This window comes from Pituophis catenifer, unplaced genomic scaffold (assembly GCF_029215685.1).
Source record: "Pituophis catenifer annectens isolate HBS135680 unplaced genomic scaffold, rPitCat1.0.hap2 SCAF_1, whole genome shotgun sequence".
In the NCBI taxonomy this organism is placed as follows: Eukaryota; Metazoa; Chordata; class Lepidosauria; order Squamata; family Colubridae; genus Pituophis; species Pituophis catenifer.
The window spans coordinates 289,156,643-289,170,440 of record NW_027256881.1 but is presented as its reverse complement, the minus strand read 5'-3'; the positions used below and the strand labels follow the sequence as shown (position 1 = coordinate 289,170,440).

The following is a 13,798-nucleotide window of genomic DNA, read 5'->3' as shown; positions in this document are numbered from 1 at the left end:
GATTTTTATTCCATCTTTTGCCCAGTTTACTTTGCGAAATACTTCTTCAAGGCAGGTTGAGAAAAGGATAGGATTATTTTTTTTCTTGAAAATCTCCAAATATAAGCTTGCAAAAACTCATAGAACAGACTGTTTTCCTATAAATCTTGTATTTGATGAGACTGCTTTCAAAAACTCTTTCTGTAAAGTTATACATTCAAATACAAAAGGATGCTTTTCAATGTCAACAATAGAATTAAGATGCAAATCTCCAGTCTACCCCTGGACAGAAACAGAGGTTAGCTGAAATTGAGTGGCTTAAAAATTTGACAAATAAACACAACTCATGAGTGGAGATAACGTATTAAATGTTTTCTCACTAGTCACTAAACTAGTGACTAGAATAGGGATTTGTGATTTTTAAGGATTGTGTTTCATGGAACATTCTCAATTTTTTTACTAATTTAACTGATTTTATGAATTTGTGGTCTTTTTAAGCTCTAGTGGTTTAACAAAAAAGTAATTGTCATTCCTGTCTATATATTTTATTTACATTAATACTACTGTGTTTTTTTTAAAATATATCATCAGGTATATTTTTTATTTTAAAAAAATCAGACTACATAACATATTTACATTGCAAATCCCAGATCTTGTTTATTTATAAAGCAATAAATATTCAAAGAAGCATAATAAATTGCACGGGCATGTGTAAACAAACTGTACATTATAACCGAACCTAGTTCAGGAAGGATTACCGGAAAAAAAAAATACTTCAAGAAGCACATCATCCTGAGTGGGTAATTTGTGGCAAAGGGTATGGGAAGATGCTTAGAAACACTTGCGGTGGACAATAGATGGACCAGCCTCATCGTACTCCTGTTTGCTGATCCACATCTGCTGGAAGGTTGAAAGAGATGCCAAGATGGAGCCTCCAATCCAGACTGAGTACTTTCGCTCAGGGGGGGCAATGATCTAAATGGAGAAAATAAACAAGAGGTTTATTTCAGAAGGAGCTGTATCAACCTAGGTTTCTGGGCAACACAACTTCATTTAAATTGTTTCTAATAACAATGACTTCTTAACAGTGAGACGTAAGGGCATAAATTGTACTAAAAGTCTACATCATTTTTAGGAAGTAGAAAGAGAAAATCTTCCCTTCCAACAAATATATTCTTTAAAATTGAAACTTTCTCCATTCTAAGGCCATGTAGATAAGCATTGCTCAATAAAACAGTTTTAACCTTAGAGAAATGTCTATGGAGATTCTCAGTCATCCAGGTCATGGTTGTCCCAAAGGTGCTTTTTTCAAGAGGCAAACTGGACTTTCTGGGTTTTTCTTTGACGAGGTTTTGCTTTTCATCCAAGAAGCTTCTTCAGCTCTGACTGGATGGTGGGGAATGGGAAGTATATGGAAGGAAGTATAAATCCTTCCATTCCCCACCATCCAGTCAGAACTGAAGAAGCTTCTTGGGTGAGAAAAAAGCACCTTTGGGACAACCCTAGAGAAGCATTGGCTATAAGATTTATTGAACCTTTAGTTAGGAGTCTTACAAAGTTACTTTAATCTTTTCAAGAGCACACTTCACAGAGACTTGGAAGTTTGATATACGAAACAAGTTTCACACCTTAATTTTCATTGTGCTGGGAGCCAAAGCAGTGATTTCTTTCTGCATACGATCAGCAATGCCAGGGTACATGGTAGTACCACCTGAGAGTACATTGTTGGCATACAGATCTTTACGGATGTCAATATCACACTTCATTATGCTGTTATAGGTAGTTTCATGAATGCCAGCAGATTCCATACCTTGGAAGAAATGAATATTGATAGGCTATTGACCAATGAAGTATAGAGGAAGCACAACATTTGAGCATTATTAATAGCAGAAAGCTATAAGGAAAAAGAAGTAAAAATAAAAAAGCATTTATCAAATAAGAATTTTCTATAAAAAATATAAGATGGAATTAATACATTAGGCATGGGCAGACCTCACACATACAGCCATATGGAATTCCTGGACTCAATTCCTGTAGGTTATAGATACTCCATTTTTTTGTAATTGCAGAAAAGTGACTACATATTTTTACCACTTGAAAGCAGGATCCATGTGTTATGTAAGTCCTAAGAAGGCATGCCACTATTAACAGGCAAATATCTTTCCCAAAATCTCCTTAAAAACCCAGCCTGGTCTGCCTATGTGACATAGCATCATCTGCTTTGCAGCCTTCACTTTTCCACAAAATGTTAGATGCAACCATTGAATCCAAAAAGGTTGGGGATTAACTCTTTTTTAAAACCACACCTGATCTAAGTACAAGTAAATTTGGAAGGAAGGATTTTGTTTTGCTTTGTGACAAAAATGTAGATCAGAGAATTTTACATAGAGCCAGTTATTGTTTTCTCTCCTCCTGTAGCAATTTATACAAGAGAATTTTTGCTATCTATTTTTCTATTTTATGTATTGCATCATTTGATGTGGCTCTATCTCTGCTGCATGGACAAAAAGGCATAAGAACAACTGGTCTTATGGCAGCACATTCTCATAGACAACTGGTTTTATGGAGGCATATTGAATTGACCAGGACATCCCATGTGAAAATACATTTGAGTTGGATTTGGGGGTGTAGCTTATATAAATTCAAATAAAATGAATGAAAATGACATTGGAACAAGTGTCATTACAGATAACAGTTTTGGTGCAATGTAATACATGACAAACTAACATCTTGCATGTGAGAACTCTGAGATACAATGGATATTAGCACATGTGCTTGAATAAGGGGAAAAAAAGTCAAGATTGCATTAAGGAAAGCAAAAAAAAAAAATGATGACGGTATGAACAGAAGTTTACCAGTGAACATTAGAAAAACTTACACCAGAAATACAAATTCAAGGGTTACATTCCAATGTATTAGTTGACAGGTGGCATCTTAAAGTGAACTGAAATTAGATCCATAACAAGGCAACAGCTGATGAACAACTGCTTCTAAATCCACAAGGCTTGTATTATAAAGATTTGATGCATCATCCATTGCAAAGGGAAATTACTTTTTCTATCATGACTAAAATTGGTCTTGAAGAATATGAATCTACCCTTGCTTCCCCCCCCCCCTTGAACTCTGGGCTGTTAAATGATCACAGGGTGCAGCTCCTAGGCATTTTATCTGATTTTATATAAATTTATATAAATTAGCCATCTAAAATATACTGTAATTAAAGAATATGACCATGCTGAAATCAAAATAAACCAAAAATGGGGGGGGATACACATAGCCAAGCCACAAATTCCATGCTAATAAACGCTCATCTTTTTAAAAAAAGATATTCAGCTTCACTTTGAGATTAGCCACATAATGGATCTGACACAGTCAAGAATGCCATTCTAGATTCAACATTGTGGAGGGATAAAAAAAAAAAATAGCCCTTTAGGCACATTTATGCAAGGCTGGAATTCTTCTCTTGAATATAGTCAAGGTTAAACTGTCAAACCAAAGTGTACTTCAAAGTTAAATGTATGTATGTATGTATGTATGTATGTATGTATGTATGTATGTATGTATGTATAAAGGTATATATTTCTTTTCTGAATATATATACCTTTATACCTAAGGCAGAGTGATCGTGCATGAAGTCATTTGTACCACAAAAGGAAAGGAATTTGTGCCTTTGGCAGACATTCCTATCCTATATATTAATTTATGGTAATAGTCACATTGTATGTTAAAGTAGAGAGATGGCCAGAGATAAAGATGTGCCCAAGAATTAAACATTTTAAATTCTTTTTTTATTTTGCTGGTGAAGAGAATTCTCATATCGTTGAATGAGTAATTTCAATGTAAGTAATTAATTAAGATCAAAATAAGACTTGTCATGCTTCTGACAACTTTATTTATTGGCATTGCTGCAGTAATTCCACACAGGAGGCAAATGCATTCCAAAAATAGTAACTGAACGCAGGATTTTTTAAAATTGTTTGGCTAGATGGAATGGGAACCCTCCAGCAACAGCTGCTGGTAACCAGTTTCACTGTTATATTGATTTATGTTCCTTTGTTGTTAAAAAAATTAGAAATGTCAATCCCGTTTATCACATTTGCAAGATAGTTTCAAATATTACTATCAGGCCATAAAATGATGCCCCCTGTGTCCAGAACAAATGTCTCTATTGCAGGTAAGAGATGCAGTGGTTCCTGGAATGAGGGAAAAGCCCTGAATTAATTGTAGTCAATAATAGTACTCAAATGTCCCTTCAACAGTGTGTATAATGTAGGTAGATTGATACTCCAAGACAAGACTCCTAGTCATCTGGAGTCTAACTAACTCATGGACTTCTCTTCTTAGAAAGATTATCTTCCGCTTTCTCATCCTTTTGAATACAAATGCATAACCTGAGGCTGCATTGCCACTTCCAGCCAATGTCTTAAGTCCTTCCCAATATCTTCAGTCCAACACCCATAGATAGTCCCTCCAACAGTTATTTCAAAATATTTCTTAATGTTGCTGGAGGAGCAAGTGGTTTATATGCATGTATTTCTTTCGGCTATATTTGTTTCAATTTAATTTAATTTAATTTCTTCCCTGTCTTTTCATTTGTTGCAGTATGCCCCCCACTAATAGCATAGTCATCAGCCCAGAAGACAATATGCATTTTTGACAGATATTGCTACTTCTATTATTATTTTTGCATTGTGCATCCTTTTAATTTTATATTTCCTTTAGAGTTTACTGCCCAGAGAAGCAATTCAGCTAGCAGCCAGTCAGCTAGCCAAGACCAAAGTAACTTCAAGCTAAAATGTCCATGTAAAAGAATTCCTTACCAATAAAAGATGGTTGGAAAAGGGTTTCTGGACAGCGGAAACGCTCATTCCCAATTGTGATGACCTGTCCATCAGGCAACTCATAACTTTTCTCTAGAGAAGAGGAGGAGGCTGCTGTAGCCATTTCATTCTCAAAGTCCAGAGCAACATAGCATAATTTCTCCTTAATGTCACGGACAATCTCACGTTCAGCTGTAAAGACAAAATCAAAAATGTATAGAAAGAAGGAAAAGGTAGGCTAAGAAGAATGCAAGCAAAATTGAAGTTAAAAATGGTCTCCCTATAGTTCAGTTTGGTCATTATTATTTCTATATATCCTCAAATAATTTTTACAGAATGCTACACTGTATATATATCAACAGTAACTTTTTGAATTCACTTTTGAGAGGAATAAACAGTGATCAAAGTACATTTCAACTGTAATTACCTGTTGTTACAAAGGAATAGCCACGTTCTGTCAGAATCTTCATGAGGTAGTCAGTCAGATCCCTGCCAGCCAGATCCAGACGCATAATAGCATGGGGAAGAGCATAACCTTCATAGATAGGGACATTGTGTGTGACTCCATCCCCTGAATCAAGGACAATACCTGTAAAATAGAAGTGCCCAAGTTGTTATAATGCCAGCATTTTTTTAAAAAAAAAATGTTCTTGCACATGTTGTGCAACCTCTCCAGATGCAGGTTAGAAGAACAGAACAGAAAAAACATCAACACACAAAGAGAATGTGCAATTAAAGTCTGATGTGACAAATGAGCATGAAACATAAGCTTCCTCAGTTAGTAATTCTCAGTATCTTACAAGTTGAAATGCCAAAGGGAATGCTTTCTTAACTTCAGCCAACTGTAGACCTTAATGCTTCCTTGAACCAATTTTGGATCGAAATGGCTACACTAGATTATAGCCTTCCTTTCATATTTATGTCATCCTGTAGTAGCAGTTTGATTATGCCACATTTTAATAAACAAAGAACTTAGCTGTAAAGCGAGTTTGGGTCATTCAGCTGAATCTAAATTAGTTGTTTCTAATATGGGGATACCCTCTTAAATTTGTCTATTATAGATGACAATTCTTAGTTCCCATGTTTTTTGCACCCTGTGTCCTTGAGATATATTCAGCAGAGGTGCTTGTTTTTATGGTCTCAACACATCATTCTGCTATATCTTAATGTCTAGTATCATAAAAGTACAACCAACTGCCTGAATCCCTCCTACCAGGGCATCTGCTTTGATCTCAGCCGGATCTATTAGACTATAGACCTATATGGTAAGAAAATGGGATGATTGCAGTCACAGGAGATCATCAAAGGCATTTGAGTACATTTATTGGCAGCATCTGTTGAACTTGGTTGATCCCTCAAAGCTAAGCAGGATCAGTCTGGTTAGTGCATAGCTGGGAGACCACCATAAAGTTCTAACACTATACGCTGAGAAGTAAAATCATCATCATCATCATCATCATCATCATCATCATCATCATCATCATCAATCTGAAATAAAGCAATAGCAAATAATGTCCATGCTACTGTTACCAAGAACACTAATTGTCCATATCCATCAAAAGCTAAACTCAGTCTGAGGGAAACTTTGTCTTTTGATTGAGCTCAACAATGGTTTGACTATAAAGGCTTCAAAGACATTCCTGGCACTAATTAACCCAACATATTGGCAGTCTCCAATATATTATAAGGCAGACTTCCTTAACATGAGTTAAAGTTAAAAGCATTTAAATTCCCAAACTTCTCCAGCCACCATGGCTTTTTGGTGAGAATTCTGATTTGAAAATTCACACATCTACAAGGGACCTAGGCAGGAAGAGCTGCTATGAGATCCAAACAGCATGAGATCATAAAGGATCAATAACTATTTCAGATGCTACTATCTTAATATATGAAGGACAATAATTTATATGGGTGTTTCAAATATGGTAAATCGGTGGTTTTTTTCTGTAGAGATTCTCAGTCATGCAACTGGATTGTCTTGTTTTTTCTTTGAAGACATTTTACCTTTCATCCATTCTTCAGCTCTGACAGGATAGTGGGGAATGGAAGGATTTATATTCCTTGCAGACAACTGGTCATTTACATCCTTTTAGAGGGTCATTGAAGCACTTGGAGTGCCCAGGGTTACCTGAGTAGTGCTCCTGGTTCCTGTAGTCTGCAATATTTTCCTCTGGAAATCCATTCCTACTCCCATACCATTCAAAGGGTGTTCATCCCAAATTGTATAGCTAAAAGTCTGTAGAGATTCTCTGGCATCCAGGTCACGGATGTCCCAAATATTATTTTTCAGGAGGCAACTGGACTTTCTTATTTTTTCTTTCAATATGTTTCACTTCTCATTCAAGAAGCTGAAGAAGCTTCTTGGATGAGAAACAAAACATCTTCAAAGAAAAAACAAGAAAGTCCAGTTGCCTCCTGAAAAAGCACCTTTGGGACAATGTTTTTTTCATCTTTTCCAAGAGCAGGAGGAAGCATGTATAGAGGTGTAATATTCTTTATTTTAGATTCTGAGCACAGAAATAGGAAATACTATTTTTCCAAACTGTAGAAAAGTAGCAGAGAAGTGGGCTTGTATCTATTATAGCTTTATATGAAAATATCTTCTATGTGCAATAATTGCCCATGTTATACATATCACAATTACACTTCTGATTCAGTAAAGTCTGCCATTCCTTTCATGTATAAATTACAATTTCAATTTCTACTTAATGCTGTTCTCAGTGGTAAGCAAGCAGTGTTCATTAAAAGATTATGCCTTTCCTCTTAAGATAACTTTTAAATATGAATATATTTGAGCTGCCACCATGGTGAATATCTGTTCCAGTATTCAGACTGTCTAAGGCATCAGTTTCTCAAAAGTGAAGGATGGGGGCATTCTCTCTAAACCAATATGGTATTAAGTCACTGTTATCATTATAATATCCAAGGGAATTTGCAGGAAATGAAGAAATGCTAATTATTTGAGGCAATTAAACTTCCAAGAGGTGTATCATTTTTAAAAAATTAAATAGTAGCACCATTCACAATCGCCTGTGAAAATGTTAAAATCTGAGATTTTACATTTTTGTTTTGAATTTAATTCTGCATTATGCAGGTGCCATCTGGAAAGTTGACTCCCACAGGCATTTTTCTAATCCATCCATTAAATGAAGAAATATGGTTCCCTTCATGGAATGGATTGCAATTCTGTCCACTAGGAAAAGCTCCTTCAAATAATGAAATGAACTGGTTTTGCATCTCAGAGACAGTGCTACTTAAGGGCTATACAGCATATAAACAGGTAGTCCTCAACTTACGAACACAATTGAGCCCCAAATTTATGTTGCTAAGTGAGACATTTAAATGAGTTTTTGCCCCATTTTACAACCTTACTTGCCATGGCTGTTAAGTGAACCACTGCAGTTTTTAAGTTAGTAACATGATTGTTAAGTGAAGCTGTATTTCCCATTCACTTTGCCTGTCAGAAGGTCACAAAAGGTCACAAAAGATGCCCCCATGACCCTGGGACACTACAACTGTCATAAACATGAATCAGTTGCCAAGCATCTGAATTTTGATCACACAACTATGGGGATGCTGCAACAGTTAAAGTATGAAAAACGGTCATAAGTCACTTTTTTCAGTGCCATTGTAACTTCGAACAGTCACTAAACAAAATGTTCTAAGTCAAGAACTACTGTATATTAGGCAACCTGATGCCTTTCAGTGACTTTTGAATTCAACCCTTATCAGCTCCACCCAACATGGCCAACACGAAAGGATTTGTAGTTGTAGTCTGAAAAAAAGAAAGAGAAGGGAGACCAGCATGTTGTCTATCCCTAATATAAGCATTTACTAGGTCAGTGTTCAGGAAAGAATCTGCTGAGGTAAACAATCTGCTGAGGTAAAGAGCCTTGGTGGCGCAGCAGACTAAAGTGCTGTTAAGTAGCACCAGCTGCCCGCAATTACTGCAAGTTCAAATCTCACCAGGCTCAAGGTTGACTCAGCCTTCCATCCTTTCGAGGTAGGTAAAATGAGGACCCGGACTGTGGGGGCAATAATCTGACTTTGTATAAAAAAGAACACCATTGGAGGGTGGGTGAAAGCCCTACTAAGCAGGTATATACAAAAGTATGAAGGCTATTGCTTAATGCATTGTAAGCCGCCCTGAGTCTCTGGAGAAGGGCGGCATATAAATCGAACCAATAAATAAATAAATAAACTTATTCTTTTACCTGTAGTACGTCCAGAAGCATAGAGGGAAAGAACAGCTTGGATTGCCACATACATGGCAGGCACGTTGAAGGTCTCAAACATAATTTGGGTCATCTTCTCACGATTGGCTTTGGGATTCAGAGGAGCTTCTGTGAGCAGGGTGGGATGTTCTTCAGGGGCAACACGCAGTTCATTATAGAAAGTATGGTGCCAGATTTTTTCCATGTCATCCCAATTAGTAATTATTCCATGTTCAATGGGATATTTCAAAGTCAGAATACCTCTCTTGCTCTGTGCTTCATCACCCACATAAGAGTCTTTCTGGCCCATACCAACCATAACACCCTAAAGGCAGAAGGGACATGAAAAACAATACCATGGATTCAGAAACCTGATGCCGCCATCTTTCTCCACCAAACACCCTCTGTGTGTGTTTGCACTTTAATAATAACTTCTCACCAGTGTAACTGTTGAATTCTAATACGTCTGTGGGTGTGAAGTTGGGAAATTGTAAATACACAGCATGAAATCACTGACTTCTGTATGCAGATCCTTGAATTTAACAATCAGTTTAATGTACATAAAGGTTTTATTCTTTTGGTTGGCCATTAAACATATGTAACGTAAGGGTAAAGTAATACTACATGGTATAATATGGTAGATTTCTTCTTACTTCTTCAAACACAAAAAGCAGACCTCTGCAATTCCAAACCAGTGATGGTCAGCATTCCTTCTTTCACTCAAAAACTGATACCTGCAGCACTTACTAGTAATTTATTCAGTCTGCAACCTTCAACTTCAGAAATATTCTCAAACCACCCCCTTAATCCATTGATTTTGGCAAGTGGGTTTTACGGACTCAGCAGTGCAGACTCACTTCTAAATCCTGAATTCGTTATTCACTAACTTCGAAGCCTGTGAGATTTTTTTTGATTAGCCCTTATAAAGATATCGCTCCAATATAACATTTGGATTTTCTCTTTATGTGAAATAGTGCAGTTAGGTGTGTGTGTGTGTGTGTGTGTGTGTGTGTGTGTGTGTGTGTGTGTGTGTGTGTGTTTGTGTTCTTAAATTACATTTTCAACAGGAAAAAAATGTACTGGGATTAAATTACCACAACATTGCAATTTCTGCTGCAAAAGGTGTAGCATTGCAATAGATCCTAAGCCCTATTTATGTGACCAAATAACCTAAAGCAGCCACTTTTCTCCAAATAAACCCACCAAATATGTTACTGTATTAATAAGAAAATAAAAAGAGTTTAAGGAATATATTTATATATATATTTTACGGAGGATTAGGATTTGCTGCCAGCTAGTAAAGTTCACGTGTTTATGATTTTGAGAAAAGGTGGGAAGTAAAAAAGAAACACAGCAAAAGTACTATGAAACAGGGGGGGTGGGGGAGCATAGAGGAAAGATATAGCAGATTCAAAAAGAGAAAGGAGAGGATGGGAGATTGCCCATGTGTGCTCTAGATGGCTACTCCCCACAAGGAGAATAAAGGACAGCGGTCTCCTGTGGATTTGAGCACTGGGAAATGATGGGATTAGTCATCTTTTTTGTAATCAGAAACTTTCAAAGGACACTAAATTCACAAACCTCATTTTCTGATCACTTTTGGAAATTGCCCATTAACTAGTTCTAAGTTACTAGAGACTTTCAGAATGACAAGTTTGAAAACCTGTACAGATCTTCCATCAATTCTGAATGAAAGAATCTTAACCATGTTTAAGAAATTAAAGAATCTGAAATAAACAGCAAAAAACTGAATATGAATTTGATCTTAGAAAGTTAAAAATGGACTAAAGGTCCAGATAAAATTAGCATTTTGAAACTTTTACCATAAGATTTTGGAATTAATGATAAAGTACAATCAGCTTTTTATAGGAAATAGATCCAGCTTGATTTTTACAAGACATAACATAGATAAATGATTTTAAAAAGCAGATACTGGAGGAGATTAAAGTCTAAAGATTTTAGATAAGGGGTATATATATGAAGAGTTACTAAATTTGTTTATATTTGTTGAAGGTTAGAAGTAACTTGTTTAATATTTTTCTCTATATTATGTTCTTAGTTTTCTTTCATTTTTTTTCTTTGCAATTTCACTCCTTTTCCTTATTGCTTTAAGTCTGGTTTGTATTGGATTTTACTATTATAATCAACATTCTTAATACTTTAATAAAATAAAATAATAAAAATTAATGATAGATGGATGGATGGATGGATGGATGGATGGATGGATAGATAGATAGATAGATAGATAGATAGATAGATAGATAGATAGATAGATAGATAGATAGATAGAGCCAGGCTGATTGAAAGAAAGAAATTGAGGGGACAATGGAATCTGAGTTGGGCTGAGAAATTAAAATATTTCCTGGAGCCCAGTAGGATTTCAAGAAGCAAAGGAGGAAGGAGGAAGACAAGAAATGCTGTGCTTGGATCATACATTTGAATCACAGTGATTATAAAACACCTGGGCGACCTATTCCCCTTTTGCTGTTCCCGGAAGCGCCCAGAAAGCGTTACCTGGTGCCGAGGGCGCCCTACAATGGAAGGGAAGACGGCTCGAGGGGCATCGTCACCCGCGAAGCCCGCTTTCACCAAACCTGAGCCATTGTCGCACACCAGGGCGGTGGTCTCTTCGTCGTCACACATCTTGGAAAGGAAAGCGGGAGCTGCAAAATACAATATCAGCGAAGATTCATCATCTCTGGCGGCCAGGTGGAAAGGAACTCCGCCTACCGGTTAGAGTCGCCGAAGTTGGGTAAGCTTCTCTCTCCCTCCCCCCCTCTCTCTCTTTCTCTCTCCTTCTCTCTCTCTCCCTCTCCCACCCTCCTTCTCTGTCCCTCTCCCTCCCTCCTCTCTCCCTCCCTCCCTCCCCCCTCTCTCCCTCCCTCCTTCTCTCTCTCCCTCCCTCTCTCCTTCTCTCTCTCTCCTCCCTCCTTCTCTCTCTCTCTCCCTCCCTCCCTCCTTCTCTCTCCCTCTCTCTCTCCCTCCCTCCTTCTCTCTCTCTCTCCCTCTCTCCCTCCTTTTCTCTCCCTCTCTCTCCCTCCCTCCCTCCTTCTCTCGCTCTCCGTCCCTCCCTCCTTCTCTCTCTCTCTCTCTCTCTCTCTCTCTCTCTCTCTCTTCTATCTATCTCTATCTATCTCTCAATCTCTGGAAACCCTTTCCCCTAAGCTCGGATCAGCAAGAAACGTACAAGTTGTTTCGGCAAAAAGACGTTCAGGCAACGCGGGATCGATTCTTAGAGTCTGTTTCTCCTGCCAGATCGCGCACTTTACAAGGGTGGATCCTCCTTGGCGACCGGGAGGTCCCCGTTTGGCTGCGCACCTTCCATTCCCCTGTTCGAGCGGCCGCACGTGGATCTAGTTACTGTGCGGACTCCACAGGCGCGCCACCGGACGATTTTTCGCTCCGGCTGCCACAGGTCCAAGAAGCGTTTGGCGGCGCGTTCGAGCCGTCCCGTCAGCAACAGCCTTTGCTGGGTTGCCTAACCTACTCGAAGTCGCCACCAGCTCCTTGGAGGGCAGGGGAACCCCCGGGCTGTGAAAGAAGTTTCCCCATTGATCCGCCCGCAGCCCAAGTCCTTCCCTTCGTACTTTGAGGGCACAATGGAATCTGGCTTGTGCCTTCATACTTTGGTAGAGTCAGAATGTAAGAAATATCTTTAATTTTAATGTCTGCCGATTAGCGTACATTCAAAGTGACAATAAGGTTACTACTCTACTCTACTCTACTCTACTCTACTCTACTCTACTCTACTCTACTCTACTCTACTCTACTCTACTCTACTCTACTCTACTCTACTCTACTCTACTCTACTCTACTCTACTCTACTCTACTCTACTCTACTCCACTCCACTCCACTCCACTCCACTCCACTCCACTCCAGGGGTGGCGGGTGGCTGCAAGGTTTCTTCGGACTTTTGTTTCCCAAAGCAAAAGGGCAAAGTAAATAGGAAAACTTGGCAAATTTAGCGCCGTTCGGGGCAGAACCAGGAGGAAGAAGGTGTAGGCAGTTCTCTCTTTCCCCCCCCCCTCGCCGCCCCCCATTAGAACACGAAGAAATAGAAGGAAAGCGCGGGTGGGACGGACGGTCCTTCCTCGCCTTACAAAACTTCGGGTATCGGGATCTTCTGGGTGAAAACGCCGAGCCAACCGAGATGCGCGAAAGGATGGTGGAGAGCTGAGGTTTCCGTTCCTTTAGCGCCACCGGACGACTTAGCTTTGGCTACTCTGAAGGCTTCTGGTGGTAGGGAAGCGCTCCCATGGCGGGCCCGATTTGTAACGCTTCCCCACCCCACCCCCCACCTCCCATCCCGGACATTCCTCACAGGCGCCCGCGGCGATGGGCAGAAAGCCGGGGACGGTCAACTCCGCTGTTGTTACTCACCGGCTCAACACTCTCTGCGCGGGGGGTTTGTGGCGCGCCAGCTGGGTCTTGCTCGAGGGAAGCGCCACCCATTTATACCCGGCGGAGTGGCGGTGTCGCTCTCGGGCTCCGGAGGGACCAGCCAGGCACCTTGTCCTTATTTGGTCGGCTTCACGCCATCCAGTAGCCGTGAGGCCATTAATGGAGTAAGGAAGGTAAAAAGTCACAGCCGTCCGAAACACTCGGGGCACCACAGCCCTTGTAAGGAAAGCGAAGGGGGTTGCATTCAGCCGGCAAAGGGGATGGCCAAATAGGGCACCCTGTTAAGACGGGGGTTGGGATGTGGAAAAGTTGAGGGGGGGGGAGGGAGAGCCGAATCTTGTCATCCCACTTCTGGAGACAAGTTAAAAACAGTGTGTGAGTAA

The 13,798-nt window shown here is 39.3% G+C and overlaps 1 protein-coding gene across 1 annotated transcript; it reads right to left on the bottom strand.

The window, feature by feature from the left end:
* Positions 1-610: 610 nt before the first annotated feature.
* On the bottom strand, positions 611-13,496 carry ACTC1 (actin alpha cardiac muscle 1). The gene is made up of 7 exons (XM_070940256.1): positions 13,395-13,496; positions 11,528-11,676; positions 9,014-9,338; positions 5,227-5,388; positions 4,800-4,991; positions 1,608-1,789; positions 611-954 (listed from the first exon to the last, which is right to left on the bottom strand). Exons 2-7 carry the CDS (start codon positions 11,654-11,656, stop codon positions 811-813), a joined length of 1,134 nt encoding a protein of 377 aa, XP_070796357.1. The 5' UTR covers positions 11,657-11,676; positions 13,395-13,496; the 3' UTR covers positions 611-810.
* Between the last annotated feature and the right edge of the window lie 302 nt (positions 13,497-13,798).